The sequence below is a fragment of the Bubalus bubalis genome, chromosome 9 (assembly GCF_019923935.1).
Source record: "Bubalus bubalis isolate 160015118507 breed Murrah chromosome 9, NDDB_SH_1, whole genome shotgun sequence".
In the NCBI taxonomy this organism is placed as follows: domain Eukaryota; kingdom Metazoa; phylum Chordata; class Mammalia; order Artiodactyla; family Bovidae; genus Bubalus; species Bubalus bubalis.
Window position 1 is genome coordinate 59,500,281 of NC_059165.1, and position 20,290 is coordinate 59,520,570.

A 20,290-nucleotide genomic window follows, 5' to 3' on the forward strand; every position below is an offset into this window, starting at 1 on the left:
GTTACTCAAATACTGAATTCATACCTCTTAAACAACTGTCAGAAGATACCAGATGCAAACACTCTAATTGACATGTTTTACACTTTATTCTAGTTACCTGTTTATTATTCTGGAAAAAGAAATTCTGTCCATATTCCTCTTGAGGCTATATATACAGTCCACATCAGATGCACTTAGACTACAACTATTCAAACTAACCACCTCCTTCCTCTTCAAGTTAGTCTCCTCTCAAATATATACCCAGTTTCTTTCTGGGAGGGGATGCATAAAAAGACACTACAACAACTTGTTCTTCTGATAGCTTGCAAACACAGGTTTAATCATAAGAGTTCCCAACCATCCACCTTAAGTGTATACAAGAGGAGCAGAAATTTCAAGAGATGAACATTATTAATGGAGAAGGGGTGGGTTTTGTGTGTGACCACAAATTCTGTAGCATACAAAACACCCTCTATTAAGCCTCTTCTGAAGACTAAAGAACAAGAACATATCTAGTAACCCAGAAAGGGCAAAAGAATCTCAAAAAAAGAACAAAGTGGAAGACTTACACTTCCCAATTTCAAAACTTACTACAAAAAAACTGTAGTAATAAAGACAGTATGGAACTGGCATAAGACATACAGAACAGTGGAATAAAACAGAAATAAACATTCCAAAAATAAACCATTATATTTTAAAGTCAAACGAATTTTGAAAAAGGGGCTAAGACACTTCAATGGAGAAAGAAATGTCTTCTCAACAAATGGTGCTGGGACAATTAGATATCTACATTCAAAAGAATGAGGTTAGACCTCTATCTCACATCTATAAGATCTCAAAATGGGTCTCCCCTGGTGGTCCAGTGGTTTAAGCATCTACCTGCCAATGCAGGGGACACAGGTTCCATCTCTGCTGTGGGAAGATTCCAGATGCCATGGGGCAACTAAGCCTGTGCACCACAACTACTAAGCCCACACTCTAGAGCCCCCGAACCACAACAACTGAGCCCACAAGTCACAACTACTGAAGCCCATGAGCCCTAGAGCCTATGCTCTCTGCAAGAAAAGAAGCCACCGCAATGAGAAGCCATGCACCACAACTACAGAGGAGCCCGCACTCGTCACAACTAAAGAAAGTCCACACATAAGATAACCCAACCAAGAAATGGGGAAAAGATTTGAAAAAACACTTCTCCAAAGACATGCAAATGGACAACAAGCACGTGAAAAGATGCAACTTCACTAGTCACTGGGGAAATGCAAGTCAAAGTCACAATAATCTCCATATCCACTAGGATGGCTATTAAAAAAATGTTAGCAAAGATGTGGAGAAATTAGAACCTTTATATACTGTTGGTGGGAATGTAAAGTCATGAAGTTGCTATAGAAAACAGCCTGGTAGCTTCTCAGAAAATAAAAGTTATGATGTGATCAAGCTATACACTCAAGGGAAATGAAAAGATATCATCATAAAAAACTTGCATACCAATGTTCATAGTATCATAATTTATAATAGTCAAAAGATGGAAATAATCCAAACATCATCAACCAATGAACAAAATGTTGTATATTCACAAAACATTTCAATTTAGTACTGGCACATGATAAAGTGAAAGTGAAAGTCATTCAGTTGTGTCCAACTCTTTGCAGCCCCATGGACTAGACAGTCCATGGAATTCTCCAGGCCAGAATACTGGAGTGGGTAGCTGTTCCCTTCTCCAGGGGATCTTTCCAACCCAGGGACTAAACCCAGGTCTCCAATATTGCAGGCGGATTCTTCCGAGATCAGAAGAGATCAGGTGTATTCAGGGTGGTATAGCCGTAGACTGCAGGTGAATTCTTTACCAGCTGAGCCACCAGGAAAGCCCGATACATGATACAGCATGTAGAAATCTTGAAAACAATATAATAAGTGAAAGACATGACACAAAAAAATCACATATTGTTTGATTTCATTTATACGAAATTTCCAGACTAGACAAATCCAGAGAGGCAGAAAATAGATTAGTGATTACCAAAAGCTGCAGGGACAGCAGAATGGGAAATGCCTGCTAATGGGTACAAGGTTTTGTTTGGGGTGATGAAAATGTTTTAAAACAGATAATGGTGAAGGTTGTACAATTCTGTGAATATATTTAAAAACAACTGAAATTGTACAATTTAAAGAGTGAATTCTATACTATGTGAATTCTATTTCAATTTTTTCAACTTTAGGAATGTGAATTCGAATAATACTTTTGAAATTTGTTAAATTTCCTACCTTGATAAATAAATACACTGTGGTTATGTAAGAGAAAAGGCATGATGTGCGCAACCTACTTTCAAGTTATACAGAAAATAAATTTGAGAGACAGAAGGATACAGGAATGGGATAAAATGAACACAATTGGTCTGTCTGGACAAAGGTTATATGAGGGGAATTCTTTGTACTATTCTTGCAACTTTCTAGTAAGTTTGAAATTATATCAAAATAAAAAGTGGCAAAAAAGAGAGGGAGAGTATATCCTTGGTATCTGCTCTTTGATAATGACAGTTTGTGTCACATGTCATTGAATTTAGCAACTGTATATTTTTTAAAAGGCAAAATCAGAAATTTAGCAGAATAGGTAAACATGAGAAAAAAAATCAATTAGAAACTGATTAAGTGCTGCAAGTACAGTGTACCACTCAAGGTATCAACTGACATGGCCTTTACTTTCTGACTCGGATTTCATAAAATGCCTATATGAAAATTTTAAAATTCTACATTATTAAAGAAAATACTACAGGTTCATTTATCTAGATTTAATACCAGATCAAGATAATTTTTTCAAAACTGAACTCACCTCTAGTGATAAAAAGAATAAAAATTATTATTTCTAGCATTCAATCAGTATGTGAAGCTTTGTGATCAGTCACAAATTAGTTAATATGAGGACAAACTGGGGAAAAAAACCACCATATTAGAGAAACATCTACTTACAGCACAGTATTCCACGTGAACTGGATTCAATGGCTTTGGGAAGACATTAGTGAAAGTTCAGTCTTCCAATGTTTCGAATGTTTTGTCAATCTCAAGCTTTTTGATTTGCTAATATTAACTGTGGTGAATCAATTAAGTAAGATCTATACTCAAACTTGTTCTCATAAAGCAATCTATAGATTCAGTGCTGCTGCTGCTGCTGCTAAGTCGCTTCAGTCGTGTCTGACTCTGTGAGACCCCATAGATGGCAGCCCACCAGGCCCCGCCGTCCCTGGGATTCTCCAGGCAAGAACACTGGAGTGGGTTGCCATTTCCTCCTCCAATGCATGAAAGTGAAAGTGAAGTCGCTCAGTTGTGTCCGACTCTTAGCGACCCCATGGACTGCAGCCTACCAGGCTCCTCCATCCATGGGATTTTCCAGGCAAGAGTACTGGAGTGGGGTGCCATTAATCCCTATTAAAATCCTACAGCATTTTTCACAGAAATACAAAGACCAATCCTAAAATCCACAAGTAATCTTAAGGAAACATGACTAGTCAAAACAATCTTACTGCTGCTGCTGCTGCTGCTGCTGCTGCGAAGTTGCTTCAGTCATATCCGACTCTGTGCAACCCCACAGACGGCAGCCCACCCAGTTCCTCGGTCCCTGGGATTCTCCAGGCAAGAATACTGGAGTGGGTTGCCATTTCCTTCTCCAATGCATGCATGTATGCTAAGTCGCTTCAGTCGTGTTCGATTCTGTGTGACCCTATGGACAGCAGCCCACCAGGCTCCTCTGTCCATAGGATTCTCTAGGCAAGAATACTGGAATGGGTTGCCATTTCCTTCTCCAAAAACAATCTTGATAAAAGAACAAAGTTGGAGGACTAATGCTGCCCGATTTCAAAACTTAACTACAAAAACTACAGCAATCAATACAGTACAATACTGGTATAAAGTCAGTCATAAAAACCAAAGAAATAGAACAGAAAGTCCAGAAAAAACCCTCCCCCATATGACCAATTAATTTCAACAAGGATGTCAGGGCCATTCAAAGGAGAAATTATAGTCATTTCAACAAATGGTATAGGAAAAACTGGATATCCACAAGCTAAGGAATACAGTTAAGACTGATCTTACACCATATACAAAAATTAACTCAAAATGGCTCAAAGATCTAAATGTAAGAGCTAAAAGTTTAAAATTCTTAGAAGAAAACATTGGGAAAAAAATCTTTAAGACATTGGATTTGGCAACAACTTTATGGATATGAAAGGGCTTCCCCAGTGGCTCAGGGGTAAAGACTCTGCCTGTAATGCAGGAGTTGCAGGTTTGATCCCTGGGTTGGGAAGATGCCCTGGAGGAGGGCATGGCAACCCACTCCAGTATTTTTGCCTGGAGAATTCCATGGGCAGTGGAGCCTGGCAGGCTACAGTCCATAGGGTCTCAAAGAGTTGGACACAACTGAGCAACTTTCACTTTCACTTCCCAATTAGACTGGAAGATCTATGAAGGCCAAGATTCATGATTATCTTTTTCACCATTGTTTATACCCAGTTGTTCTGCACAGTGCCTGACATACACTAGATGGTCAGTAAATAGCTACTGGAGGACAGTGTGAAACTAAAGCAACTTAGCACACATGCACGTTATGGATATGAAATCAAAAGCACAGACAATAAAGGAAAAAATTAGATAAACTGAATTTCATCTAAATTAAAACCTTTCTAAAAATTCTTTTATTTATTAATTTGGCTGTGCGGGATCCTAGTTGGGGTGTGGGACCTATGATCTTTGCTGCACCACACAGAATCTTTTAGGTGCAGCACTTTTTAGTTGCAATATGTGGGATCCAGTTCCCCAGTGGGAAATGAACTCAGGTCCCCTGCACTGGAGCTCAGTCTTAGCCACTGGACTACCAGGGAAGTTCCTAGAATAAAACCTTCAATCCCTGGTTGCAGAACTAAGGATCCCACGTGCTGCTGGGCAACCAAGCTCCTGCACAGCAATTACTGAGCCTGAGTGCTCTGGAGATCATATGCCACAACTACAGCAGGCTTGCCCCAACAAAAGATCTTGCACGATGCAACAAATACCCCACGTGCCAAAACTAAGGCTCAATGCAGTCAAATAAATAACATTACAACTGTTTAAGCACAAAAGGACAACAGAGTAAAAAGGCAACCAGTGGAATATGAGAAATGTGTGTAAATTATATTTATATATCTATATATGATATGATAAGGGATTAACATCCAAAGAACTCCTACAATTAATGAAAAAACAACTCAACTAAACATGAGCAAAGGAGGAATTTCCCTGGCAAGCCAGTGGTTAGGACTCAGCACTTTCACTGTGGGGGTGGGTGGGGCCAGTTCCATCCCTGGTCAGGGAACTAAGATCCCACAAATGTCAAGATGTGGCCAAAAAAAAAGGGCAAAGGATTTGAATAGACATCTCGCCAAAGAAGAGACACAAATGGCCAAGAAGCACATGAAAAGATGTTCAATATCACTAATTTTTAGGGAAATACAAATCGAAACCACACCCATTAGGATGACTAGTCTCAAAATCGAAAACAAGAAGATTGGCTAGAATATGGAGAAACTGGAAACCTTGTGCTTTGCGAGTGGGAATGTAAAATGGTACAGCTGCTATAGGAAAGCAGTACTGTGGTTCCTCAAAAACTTAAAAATAGAATCAACAGATGATCCAGCAATCCCACTTCTAGGTATATACCAGAAAAGAATCAAAAGCAGGGACTCAAAAAGGTATTTATACACCCATGTTCACAGCAGCATATTAACAAAAGCCAAAAGGTAGAGAAGCAATCCAAGTGTCCATCAACAGATGAACAAAAATGTTACATACGTAACAATAGAATAGTATTCAGTTAAGTTTCACACAAGCTTCCCTCCTCACTCAGAGGGTAAAGAATTTGCCTGCAATGCAGGAGACCTGGGTTTGATCCCTGGGTTGGGAAGATCCCTTGGAGGAGGGCATGGCAACCCACTCTAGTATTCTTGCCTGAAGAATCCCCATGGACAAAGGAGCCTGGTGGGCTACAGTCCATGGAGTTGCAAGGAGTCGGACACGACTGAATGACTAAGCACAGCACAAGTTTCACACATGCTGCAAACATAGATGAACCCTGAAGACACTATGCTAGGTAAAATAAGCCAATCACCAAAAGCAGAAAAACTGAATGATTTCACTTATTTGAGATACCTAGAGTAGACAAAATCACAGAAAAGGAAGTTACTTGTGATTATTAAGGGGCTGGAGAAGGGAGGACAGGGCGTTACTGCTTAATGGGTACAGAGTTTCAGTTTTGGAAGATGAAAAGGTTTTGGAGATGGCTAGTGGTAATGGTTGCACAACAATGTGAATGTACCTATAACCACTTTAAAATGGTAAATTTTTTATTTTTCTGGTAGTCGGGTGTTTAAGACTTCTTGCTTCCACCACACAGGATGTGAGTTCCATCCCTGGTCTGGGAACTAAGATCCCACATGCTCAGTGTGACAAAAAAAACAGGTAAATTTTCTGTTGCACATATTTTAACACAATTTTTTTTAGCCCTTTTCCTTCTTTGTTAAGTGTATAAAAAAGAGTCCTCATTTTACAAACTCAAATCAGACAAGTATATGAGGGTATATAATTGGCATATTTATAAGCTGGATCCAACAAAAAACTCACTGCACACACAATCCAAAATACATTTGTCTGCATATTTACACAGTAACTCCTACAAAGTAAATAAAAAGTTAATTCTCATCACTTTAGTACATATGTGATACATGTACTGAAACATATACAAACATATTTAAAACAAAGGAAGTTTTTTTTCAACCAGAACATCAAGGGCAACTTTTTTCAACTCAAGTACCAATTCATTATTTTCTGCAAATATACAGCAAGGTTAATTTTAATGGTTCTGTTCAGTTTTAGTAAGTTATGTGTATGCTCCTGAAATATAGCCAAAGTTTTAGATTTTAATTTCCAAGGTAACGGTACTTGCGACTTTGTTGTTTAGTCACTAAGTCGTGCTCGACTCTTTTGCCACCCCAGGGACTGACTGTACACAGCTCACTGGGCTCCTCTCTCCATGGATTTCCCAGGCAAGAATACTAGAGTGGGTTGCCATTTCCCACTTCCTTCTCAATTGGGGGAAAAAAAGAAGGTCAAAATGGTGAATTTTGTTATGTTCTACCACAATTTAAAAAACTGTTGGCAACCTAACTGTCCTCATCACATAGCATCGTAACAATTTAATAAACTGTTCTGTTCAGCTCTTTGGTTCCTGGGGCTAATCCCTGGGAGTCTGCTTGCTTTTTTTAAAAACTGCAAACTAATGCAGGTGAATCAAAACATTAGGATACAGTGGGATATCTACATAAAAACAAACCAAAAAACCCATTTTTACTAACAAAAGCAGCATCCATTCAGGGGAAAACTTTGTGAGAACAGGAGGATATACAGTGGAGGAAGAGCATAATGTACTCTTGACAAACTGTTGCTAAATTTCAGCTTATCAAGTAAAAAAGCTTTATATACAACTTTACTTTACTCCTGGTTTAGGTAAAGTTGACCAGAAAAAAAGGTAAACCTGTCAACCATCATAAGGCAAATGATCTTCATTCACAAGAACTGTACACTGTAAGTAACTATAAGACAGCACACAGATTTTAATTTTTACAAATTAAAACCAATGTTTCCTATTAGTGGCAAAGGTGCAAAGTTGGGTATCTGCCTTTCTATATTGGTACTTTTAATATTTAATTCTCTTAAAATGAATAATGAGAAGGCCTGAACTTTTCAAGTTTAAGTGCAATGACAAAATTACCTTAAAGTTGTGTTCCTCTGATCCCCAATGGTACATCTTTGACTGCCTTCTTAAAATAAATTGATTCACATGGCAGTCATCAATTTCATTATATAATATAAAAGCTTTTCAACAAGGTCAACTACAGATTATATGCTAGTTTGAGACATGTGTTTCTTAAGTAAGTGTTAGTTGTTCAGTGGTGTCAGACTCTTTGTGACCTCATGGACTGTAGCCCACCAGGTTCCTCTGTCCATGGAATTCTCCAAGCAGAATACTGGACTAGGCTGCCATTTACTTCTCCAAGGGATCTTCCCAAAAGGAACAAAACCTGGGTTTCAGGCATTGCAGGCAGATTGTTTATCATCTGAGCCACCAGGGAAGCTCATAGGCATTTCTTAAGCAATTAATTATTAATAAATTCATGCGTCAGAAAAGAAATAGTCAGCAGGACAATACAGCAGTTAAGTACAATAGGAGTCACGTGACTTATTTTCTACTATAAATTAGCTGTGTGATCCTGAGCAAGTTATTCAGATCAATGGTTCCCAGACTTTTGAGGCTTTACCCAGAGTCCTAACATGAACTTTCCAATTTGATATTTTGTCAAACACAGATATTTTAAAAATTAATTTTCATAACAGTACAAAGGGCATTAACTCAAAATAGAAAACAGTGGGAAAAGATTGCTTTATGAGAATTTCACTACATTGTCCTTACTTTTCTGACTTCATTATAGACTTATAAAACTTCAATATAGATTAAGCAAGTAATTATTGGAGGCAGAGCATTGGTAACCAAAACTCTGCCTAGTTCTTAATGTGAAATAGCATGAGTTCTGGATTCAAATCCTAGCTTTATTGATTTCTAGCTGTATAAATAACACTAACCATTTTTATTGCTTTCTGGATTGATCATTTCTCTGAACCTACATTTATTCATCTATCAAAGTGTAGATAATACCCACCTCAAACGGATGTTGAGTGATTAAATAAAATAACCGAAGTATACACCATGGTGTTTGTGTTAGTCGCTCAAGTCGTGTCTGATTCTTTGGGACCCCATGGACTGTAGCCCACCAGGCTCCTCTGTCCATTGAATTCCCCAGGAAAGAATACTGGAGTGAGTTGCATTCCCTTCTCCAGGTTATCTTCCTGACTCAGGAATCGAACCTGGGGTCTCCCGCATTACGGGCAGATTCTTTACCGTCTGAGCCACCTGGGAAGCCCTTATATAATACGGTATTGGACTATAATAAGCATTCAATAAATGGCAGCAGTTACCTAAAAATGAGAAGAGACAGGACTATCACCAAGATTCTGTGACTATACAGACAAGCAACAGGAGAGGAAAATTGTAAATAATAATGTCCAAGAAGATATATTGGAAGAGTTCATTTATAATGCATTGAAAAAAAGATAAAGAATTTATTAAAACTTTGGTTCTGTAGGAAGGTAAATTTCCAACTCAAGACTAATACTAAAATTTTATTTATCTTATCTCATTGAATCAGAAGGACAGAGTTGATTTTCAGAGGTCATCATTCTACCACCAGATAGGCTCAGAAAAGAATGTGCCTAAACTCATCTCCAAAACTTCATTCTTAACATGTTTTATCACTTTAATTAGATAAAAAGTCTAAATTCTTATCAAATTCACCATTTAAAAATCTCACATGAATAGTATGTTATCTTTTGTATAACAATGGGGAAAATAAAACTACACATTTGTATTTCCATAATGATATTCTGAAAGGACATCAAGACATTAAAAGTATAAAGGGCAGGTCAAGACCTTTTTACTGTGTTTGCACTAGTCTTATGAACTATGCAAATATAAATCACCTACCAAAATGTACTAAATAATAACCAAAAGAAAATCTCTACATACTTCAAGTTTCACAACAAGGTTTTCCTCTACCCATACCTAGTCAACTCGGTTTTGACCTGCCATTCATACAACTATACTCATCAATGAATCATTTTATGTAAAGTCCGAAGGCTTTACAGAATGAAACTTGTGCAAGGTTGGTACTCATGTAATATAAAAAATTTGTTATTGTCATAATACATCATTTTTCCTTCAACTGACATTCTCATCTCTCCAAAATCTGCTCACTAGAATACAAAGGTATATTTCCTATTTTATCACTGTGTGTGTGTGTGTGTGTGTGTGTGAGCTCAATCGTGTCCGACTTTTTGCAACCCTGTGGACTGTAGCCCACCAGGCTCCTCTGTCCATTTGATTTTCCAAGCAAGAATACAGGAGTGGGTTGCCATTTCCTGTTCCAGGGGATCTTCCCAACCCAGGGATTGAACCTGAATCTCTTGCATGTCCTGCATTTGTAGGTGTGTTCTTTACCACTGTGACACCTGGAAAACCCTGTTTTATCACTACTGCTGATAATTTATGGAATAAGGCCTTTCTACCTTTAACAAAGTCCCCAAAAAGGTTTTTTAGAAATTCATTTTCATGGGCAATAAATGAATTTTTCAAAAACAACATAGCATTTTAAAGTTTCCTAAAATTATAAATTTATCATGGAAAATTTATAACATTAAACCTGTCAGTACCCACCCTCTTTCAATTTCTCTCTTGTTCAGTTATGAACATAAGCCCTGAGATGTTATTAAAAGCAGTGACTCACCTTGTTTACCTGAACTTTGAATATAGAGTACTGATGACAAAATTGCCATCCCAGATAAGAGTGGGCCTCTAGACCAGTGGTTCTCAGGGGTGATTTTGTCCCCAAAGACATTTGGCTTTGTCTAAGGTCATTTTGGGGCTTCCCTGGTGGCTCAGTAGTAAAGAAAGAATCCACCTGCCAAGCAGGAGACGCAGAATCGATCCCTGGATGGGGAAGATCCCCTGGAGAAGGAAATGGTAACCCACTCAAGTGTTCTTGCCTGGAAAATCCCATGGATAGAGAAGTCTGGCAGGCTACAGTCCATGGAGTTGCAAAAAGACATGAACACAACTTAGTGACTAAACAACAACAAAGGACATTTTTAGCTGTCACAATTAATTAGGTGTGTTCTACCAGCATCCAGTGGGAAAAGGAATGGGATGCTGCTAAAAAGTCAGGAGCGCCCCTCACAACAAAGAATTAATATAGCTCCAAATTTCGACACGTTTCAGTTGAGAAACTTTGCTCCATACAGTAGACTGTAAATAACCCTAAAGGAAATGATCCATCTCCTATTAGAGAAAATCAGAAGGAACCTCTGTATGGCTTGTGCGTTTGACTCTTAACATAATTTTCAGGGGAAAAAAAAATCCCTACAAAGCTTTTGCTATAATTTGCTATAAAATGTTAAACCCAATTTCCTTTTGCTTTTACCTAATTGTAAATATAGCATCTGCCTCAGATTAAAAAGCCTCAACAACGCTTTCTAATTGCAATGATTTCTAGTTTCTAATCTTTTAAGTGTATATAGGAACAGGTAAATATATATGCATTGGCTTATATAGGCCTAGAAATTTTACTGAAAGGAAAACTGTAATACTCATTACCTCTAAGTGGGATCTGAAAGGTCAGTAGGGGTGAGGAGAACTTTTTACTTTTCATATTATATCTACTATCTACACTGTTGAACTTTTAACCATAAGATTATATTAATTTATTATTTTTTTAATTTTAAAAGGAAGATGTCACACACGTATACATACAGTATATGCATACATTCTTAACACAGAAAAATTAAAGGTCATAAACGTCACCAAAACCCTCTCTTTAGAATTTTATTTTCCTTTTACCTTACTTTGAAAAAAAAAATTACAAATCTAAATTTAACATTTAAAAATTGTTTTTTAAATAATTTTCAACCTGATTTCTATTCTGAAAAATGGGTACATTTCAAAGGAATCCAGGGCAAGTTCTGACTCCTCTGTTCAAGGCCCTTGACAGCTAATGAACATGCTCAACATGTCTAAAGAAATACAAAAAAGGTATCCACCCCAATGTTTAAAGCAACAAGAATCAATTCTAATATATGAAATTTACAAAAAGATCCAAGCTTCTTCTTCAAACTAAAAGGTCTTTTGACTCGGCCAGCAAGAGAAAGTACCTTGTTGTTTTTTTTTTTCTCAGATGTAGGCTCTAATAATGAATAGAAAAGAAATCCTTAAAGTATTTATATCTTTGTATACCCAATATCTACTCCCTACTCAAAATCCTTCAGCTAATTCTAGAGCAAATGCTCTAAGCCTCCATATTTCTTATTCATTTCTCACCTAGTCCTGCCCCACTTGGGGAACAAGACAAACTTCACTCACATACTCTTCTGAATGTCTACATTCTAAATATTTGGTTCTAAAACATCTAGAGGTATAATGAAAATTAAAATTCTACTATTATTCATCAAATGCCAGTTGGGTGAGTGTTTTTTGAAGAATATTACATATGATCTTTTTACACTAAATGAAACTCAAAGGTAATAATAAGAGAGAATACTATGATCTTGTCAGAGAGAAATGAGAAAATCCAAGAAATCTGCTTGAGAAAAAAAGGTCATTTCACTCACAAAGGCACAGACTATACCCTACCACACATTCAACATACACTAGATATTCCAGGAATTTCTTTTTTATATGATATGGATGAATAGGACATAAAAACAAAATTTCCTTTCTCCTCAGGTTAAGAAAGAATCTATATGCATATTGAGCATTATCTTAGACTAGGCTCAAGTTTGTGGGTACTCTAGAAATCTCTATCCAAAAGTGATGTCTACCTATATACACTTAATATCTAAATCTTTTAAGCACAGAAAATTTAGAATAAGAAGTTCTTCTACCATTAGCCTAAGTGGCTGAAGGAATCGTGAATAATTTCTATGATAACACCAAAGAAAATCACACAAAAGGTGTGAATTCTGCTCACAGCTTTAACAGCCTGGTGTGAAGACTCCAAATGAAATAAGCTGTGTGTATGAACAAATCTTGCAAAACTGGTTACTTCAAAAGCTCATTTCTCCAGATATAACACAGAAGCCCATAGAGTTAGAGATTCATAACTATGGAGGCTCACTAGCACTTTACCTCTGACGAAATTTAAGACTACTACTGAAGTAAAAACAAATGTGTGATCTCTCACTTCATCAATGACAACTGTGCAAAAAATGGTTCAGAAAATCAAGAACATCATCCTTCTATCACATTCAGACCAAAGCAAACTTTTTCAGTCTCTCTAACAAGTTTCAAAGAAAAACAGACTCTAATCTTTACTTCCTAGGTAAAAAGTAACTATATTCTAGGTTCATCTCTCATCAATTTTCATTCAAAGTCTAAATGAAAGCCTTCCACAAGCCCAGGAGTGGAAGTGCTCCAGAGACACTCTCCAAAACTGCCTACTCAAAATCCTGTACCACCTTGGCTTAGAAGTTATTTCTCTTATAGTGAAATTCAAAGACAGAGACATCCAAGGAACTGTCTCCTTTACAACCCACAAAGTTTATTCCAAGCAAAATACTGGGGTTAGAAAAAACTAAAAGAATTCCTGTTCAGATCAAGAATGGTAAGACTGCACTAATTGTATTCTACAACCCATAAATACAGTTTCTCCTTATTCCTCTCAATACAACAGCCAGAACAGCTGTACATACACAGAAGCCCCTGTACTTTAAGACTAAGATCAGAGGTTAAGATAATTGGTCATAGGGGATGAACCAGGCACCTTAGAATCAAAATAGAATACTCTGAGCTCTTAGAACAACAGTCACCACAGGACAGAACTATAACAAAGCCATAGTCAGGGGGAGAAAAGTACAAACGTAAAATATCTCCTTTAGCCCTAGAGCCCAAAAGTTGATGCCTCCCATTCCAGGTTGCCTAGACCTAAAAATGTCCAGTATGCGCCTAACAGCTGAAAGGAATGAAGGTCCTGATAACAAATTTCCCTCACTGCACAAGGTTTCCAAAGAGGATCTCATCTTCTCCAAGCCTAAAAATCTCCAGAGTTCAGCTATCCAGCTGTTGCGAAGCCCAAACGAGCACTGGAACCTTCTCTTCCTGTCTAACTTCACACAGTCCCAGGTGCAAGGACCCACGTGATTTTTCAGCGCAAAAGCAGAGAGCTCCTTAGTACTCACCTGTCTCAGACCAAACTGGAATTAAGAACCCTCCTTTAGCACACAAGTAAGGCATAAGGCAAATAATGCCCAATCCTTCAACTCAGAGGAGAGACACAGTACAGTGGCAATGTTCTTTACGCAAGCCAGCCCTCTCTGTCTGTCTCTCACCCTCACCCTCTCTCTGTCCCGCTCTCTCAGTACCAAGGGCAGGGACTCTGGCAAGACCCCGCCCCCACCCTCGTCTCCAAAGCGGGGTGGGCGGGAGGTGCCCAAGGAGTCCCGCTTCCCGCGCGAAGCTCAGAGACCAAAGGACTCCCTATTGTGGGTCTATGGATGGTGACGGGAACCGGTCCGACTCAAGCCGAAGAGTAAGCCGAGGGCGCACTAGGCCCGCACCGCCGCCACTGCAGCCCGGGAGCCGATCGCTGACAGTGAACGACTCCATCTGGGCAGCAGGAGGGTGGCCCGAGCCCTGCGCCGGCCCAGAGAGAATTCGTGCCTCAAGCTGTGTAGAAAGCAGGGATCCTAGAGCCGTACCTCGGACACCTCGTCCTCGTCGCTACCAGAGGCACCACCTCCACCCCCGGTCCTCAGGACAGCAGCCGCCAACTTGAAATCCAGCGCCGCGTCCCCTCCGCCTGCACCGCTGCTGCCTCCACCGACTCCCGGAGCCGGTCCGGCCTCCCCGAAGAGTCTCACAGTGCGGATTCCCAGCCCGACCCCTCCCGGCGGAGGCGGCTCCGAGGCCCCGGCTGGGGCGGATCGCGGAGCCACCGAGTCCAAGTCCTCCTCAAAGGAGGTGCCGCCGCCTCCGCCGTCGGTCAGCATGGTTCGCACGCGGAGCCGGAGACGCTGCCGAGTCACTCGCGGCCGCGGCCACCGCCGCCGCCGATCCCGGGAACGAGAGAAGCAGCAGGAGGAAGAAGCGTCTCCTTCCCCCCGTCCCAGCAGCGCCACTAACTTCTCACTGCCTAACCTGCTGCCTCCCGCCCCGCACACTCGCCACTGGCTGCAGCTCCCCAGCGGCTGCAGATCATTGGTCAAAGTGACCCGTCGCTCAGGCTCTTCGTCACGCGCTGTTCGCTGGCTCGCGGCCCTCAAGCTGCGTTGACCAGCGCAGGCCTAGGCGGTTGCGAACACCCGCCTCCTATTCCCCACGCGCCGACTTCCGGTCTTTTTCTATGTCTATTGGCCAGTCTCTCTGACTATCGCCTCACGACCTTAAAGTGGATTAGTTGGCCTTGTGGTCAGTCACAGTGACCCCAGACAATGGGAAACTTCATTGGCGACATAAAGTGTCGGTCACTTTGTCACAGGACGTCGCGTGGTACAATTGGTCAGTAAGGATACCATTCATCCCGCCCCCATCTGAGGTGACGGGAAAGGGTTGGGGAATTTCCACTCTTGATTAAAATGACGGCTGCAGTGACGACCTGCAAAAATTGGTGAGATTTGGAGTGAATTCACCCAGGGCTTAGTAAGGCTCTTACGTCAAGTGTGCAAGAGGCAAGGAGGTAACGCAGCTCCCACCTGTCGCTCTCCGCCAGGCGCGGAGAGTTCCTGCATAGGGATTGGAGGGAAGAAGCTATCAGTCTCAGCTAGGCTCCACCTTCCTGCCAATCCCTGGTTGGAGAAGCGGTGCGTCAGTCACTAGAGAGGTCGCCTCCTCTGGGACAGGTGAGGCTGTGTAAACTCAGCTTCAGTCTCTGGGTGGGAGTGGGGGATTAGGACAGGCGAGTGAGCCGGGACGTTCCGGCTGCGTGCCACCAGCCTTTCCGAGCGGAGCCTAGACCGCCGAGCTGAGGGAACCAAAGAGGCTGTTGAGGATGACCGCCGGGAGGCGATTCGGCCAGCCTGCCTGCCTGGACGCGGCTGGGCGCGGCTGTTCTACAACCTGCGGGCGGGGTCGCCCCGCGGGGCTACGTTCTCTTGCCTGTTGAAGGCGGCGGGCCTCAGGGCTGGACAGCGCCATGCCTCAGTACTGGGAACTGTCCCACGAAGGAGGGTGGGAAGGCCGCGACAGCGTGCGGAATCACACCGCGGGGCAGAACGCAATGGTTCAGAGTGCGTGCTCTGGCGCAGTTTCGAGTTTTAGTGCCGCCACTTATTTGCTGTTGTGACCTCCCGGCGTTAGTTGTATAATCTCTGTGACTTTCAGTTCGTCCGTCTGCAAAATGCGGATAATATTAGTACCTCCCTGATTGACTTGTTGTTTTGAATAAATTGGTAACAACTTCAGGTTCTTAGCAAAGTGCCAAACTTATAGCAAAGACTCATTTTTTTTAGTCACTTTTCCGGAGTCCTCCACCTACCCCTGGCAGCCAAACTAATTTTTGTCAGGTTTCTGATGCGAAACAAGGCTAGCTAAGGGGGTCTTCTCCCTTTAGCTTTAAGGAGCTTTCTCTTTACCTCTATTATCCCTCTCTATCGCCTTTGTCAATGAGGGCTTTAAAAGTTTGAATGGCGAATATTCTTTGACCCAGAGAATGTCCATATGAGTTTAACCATGAGAGACTGGCTAAAAACAAAAACTTTGGTATTGGCTACTGTCTTGCAGCTGTAACAAAGGACTTTGTATATCTTGATTGTGTAATTTTTAAAATTTCACCTTCCTTGAACTGGAATCTAAAAATTCTACCAAAAAATTATTTTGAAAATGACTTTTAAAATAAATTCTGCCAAACATTTATTTAAAGAGCTTTTTGAAGATGGTGAACATTTGGTAAATGCTTGCTTTGGCATTTCACATGCCTAAAAGAGACTATTTTCCATGAACAGAACATTTTAGGTAAATATTCCTTCTAGATAGTACATCATAGAAAGTGGGGGGAAAGTACCTTTTCTAGAAAACTGTTTTGATGTAAAATGCCATGTACACTGGCTTTAGTTAGAATTTATGGAGCTTAATTACATTATATCTTCAGTAGGCATGTGTGACTAGGTCACAACTCCAATTAATAGCACCAACAAAAGAAACCCAGCACTGCCCAACCCACATCAAAGCTGGATTATCCAGAATTGGTATGGCTACATCCTTAGGCAAAAACAGGTATTGACTGGTGCAACACTCCAAAGGAACTGTTTGTCATTCTTACCACTAATACAAATATAATTTCTGATAAAGCTCCCTGAACAAACTCTTTAAATTCATTTAAACAAACATAATGAATCTCAAGGACTGACAGAAAGAAAATCTGGATATATACATTTCTCCCAGTATATTTAAAAAAGAAAAATATACTCTCTACTTAGTTCCTAACAACCTATCCTGAGTATAACTGAGAAAATATGATTGAGCAATGACCTTTGTTTCACCAAGAACTGTACCAGAGACACTTGTTGTCAGTAGTTTGACAGTCAGTATTCGAGTTAGGACCTCTCAGTCTCCTAGATTTTGGTGACTGCTATAAAGAGTCTACATTAAATATAATTTAATATTTCCATATATGCAAAATTCTTGTGGTTTTACAAATGTGAAAACTAATTGAAAAATCATCATATCAAGTAACACATTTGATAAATATATAAAGTCATACTCAGGACTTCCCTGATGGTCCAGTGGTTAAGACTTTGCTTTCCAATGTAGGGGGTACAGTTTTGATCCTTAGGAGGACTAAGATCCCACAGCCTGTGCTGTGCAGCCAAAAAAAAAGTCTTATTCAGGGTAAAATATCAGTAAGTATTAATGTGATTTAATGGGTAACCTTGGTTTTGATATATATTAAGATGGTATTTACTACTGGGAAAAAAAAGATACACTGATATTTCAAATTCTGAATAAGTAGTGGAGTACAATATCCCTCTTAAAAGTATATTTGTTGGAAATTAACATTAGAATAAAATATTTCCCACAGAAAACCAGTGGGAATATTTATTAAGGTGTAGTTGTAATGTGTTGCAAAGCACTGTCTTCCTTTTGATCATCTTTCAGACAGAGAAGGAAAAGGGAAGACTGTATAGCCCAAGGGTTTTTTAAATTATGAGGTAATAAAAGAATTTATTCCTCATAAGAAATATGAGATTGACAACTGAATTGTAGATACAGGGCCTTTAGACACATGTGGTACTTTACCATGCAACTTGCAGTTTCTCAGGACATTTAATTTCTGCATATCAGTTCATCTCAGTTCAGTTCACCCATGTAAGGAGAGAAGGCTAAGTAAACCAACAAATTTGTTCCTGTTGGGTGTTATGTCTTTTAACCTTTATAATAACCCTATCAAGATTCCACCCATTTTACAGATAAGAAAATTGAAACTCCAAAAAGGTTAAATAGCTTACCCAAACATATAAAGCCAGTATATTAAAAGGCTAAGATTTGAATGGGATTTCCCTGGTGGTCCAGTAGTTGGGACTATGCATTTCTACTGCAAGGGGTGGGGAGTTCAATCCCAGGCTGGGAGTTCAATCCCTGGTTGGGGAACTGGGATCCCACATATGGCCCTGCTGCTGCTGCTAAGTCGCTTCAGTTGTGTCCGACTCTGTGCGACCCCATAGACAGAAGCCCACCAGGCTCCCCCGTCCCTGGGATTCTCCAGGCAAGAACACTGGAGTGGGTTGCCATTTCCTTTTCCAATGCATGAAAGTGAAAAGTGAAAGAGAAATCGCTCAGTCATGTCCGACTCTTGGGGTCATGGACTGCAGCCTACCAGGCTCCACCATCCACGGGATTTTCCAGGCAAGAGTACTGGAGTGGGGTGCCATTGCCTTCTCCGATATATGGCCCAGCAAGGCCAAAAAATGAAAAAGGCTAGGATTTGAATTTATTTCTGCCTGCTCCTAAAACCCATGTTCTTCCCACTATATCACATTGATTCCATGGTACACTCAATGGCAGAAGAATTTCATCAATCAGGTAAACTGATATAATACTTCAACCATTAGCATGCTGCTGCTGCTGCTGCTAAGTCGCTTCAGTATTTGATCTCTTTTTCATAACAGTTGGAGACATTTAATTTAAAACTGTCTTCTGGTTTCTCCAACTATGTTAGTTTATTAGACCATGTAATTTCACATTAAAAAATCTGAGTAATATATTCACATAGTTCACATTTCAAAAAGAATTTTAAAAATGCAATGAAAGATGTCCTTTTACTTTATCCACTAAACACCCAGAACCCCTCTTGTAAGTAAACCATGTTATTAGATTTTTAAGTCTCCTTCTAGAAGTGTTTATACCTATATAAGCAATTTTGTACGTGTCTTTTTTTTCTCTTTTTAACATAAATGGCAGCTTACAATCCACACTTCTGTATCTTGTTTTGTTCACCTAATATATTCCAGAGATATTCCATTATATATACTGGAATATATATATATTCCAGTATATATAATGATCTCTGAAATTCTTGTTTACTGCTTCACAGTATTCTGTTAACCAGGGATACAATAATTTAGTGTTTATCCAGTTCTATATAGTGTTGAACATTTAGATTGTTTCCTTTTTTAATATAACTTTATTTATTTTTGGCTGTGCTACTCCGGCTTTTCTCTAGCTGCGGCAAGCAGGGGCTACTTTCTAGTTGCACAGGCTAGTGCACAAGCTTCTCATTGTGGTGGCTTCTCTTGTTGCAGAGCACAGGCTCTAGGACATATGGACTTCAGTAGTTTCAGCATTGGGCTCAGAAGTTGTGACTCATGGTCTTAGTTGTTCCTCAGCATGTGCAGTCTTCCCAAATCAGGGGTTGAACCCGTGTCTCCTGCATTAGCAGGCAGATTCTTTACCACTGAGCCTCCAGGGAAGCCCCACACGCCTTTTTTTTTCCAACCAAACAATGCTGCTGCTTCTGCTGCTGCTAAGTCGCTTCAGTCATGTCCGACTCTGTGTGACCCCACAGATGGCAGCCCACCAGGCTCCCCCATCCCTGGGATTCTCCAGGGTGGGTTGCCATTTCCTTCTCCAATGCATGAAAGTGAAAAGTGAAAGTAAAGTCGCTCAGTCGTGTCCAACTCTTAGCAACCCCATGGACTGCAGCCTACCAGGCTCCCCCGTCCCTGGGATTTTCCAGGCAAGAGTACTGGAGTGGGGTGCCATTGCCTTCTCCAAAAACAATGCTACTGATGCCTAACTTTCTAACCTACTGTCCATCCTCCAAGAAGTTCTGGGCACAACTTTGTTCAATTGAAAAACCATACAATTGCAACTAAATCGAAAGCTACCACTTATTTACACCATAACTGAATATACCTGCAAGATGTATGAATCAAGCATATTTTTAAAAATAATGAGCTATGCCTGCAACTGGACTACCCACCACACCACCTAAGAAAATTATACCAAATTATTCAGAAAATTTACTTAGCCTACCCCAAAATGGGAAAAGTATATGTACGTATACACTTAAATATACTTGTGTGTGTGTGTGTGTGTGTGTGTATTTCAAACTTGTAAAACTATCAAGTATATAAATACCTCTTGTGGTAGAATCACTCAAGTTCTCAATGATGGAGAGAGGAGAAAACAATTAATATCCAT

General features: G+C 40.2%; 1 protein-coding gene across 4 annotated transcripts in view; it reads right to left on the minus strand.

Annotated features, from left to right (window-relative positions):
• Nucleotides 1-14,805, minus strand: part of LOC102409452 (ankyrin repeat and KH domain-containing protein 1) — a 104,772-nt gene extending 89,967 nt beyond the window's left edge. For 2 of the 4 annotated variants that reach the window (XM_006070779.3, XM_025292571.2), the window contains exon 1: nt 14,353-14,800. In XM_006070779.3, coding sequence (XP_006070841.3) covers nt 14,353-14,643 — 291 coding nt within the window. In that variant the 5' untranslated portion in view covers nt 14,644-14,800. Of the gene's footprint in view, nt 1-14,352 lie in introns of all 4 variants that reach the window. The other 2 variants (XM_025292570.2, XM_025292572.2) reach the window with 2 other exon arrangements.
• Between the last annotated feature and the right edge of the window lie 5,485 nt (nt 14,806-20,290).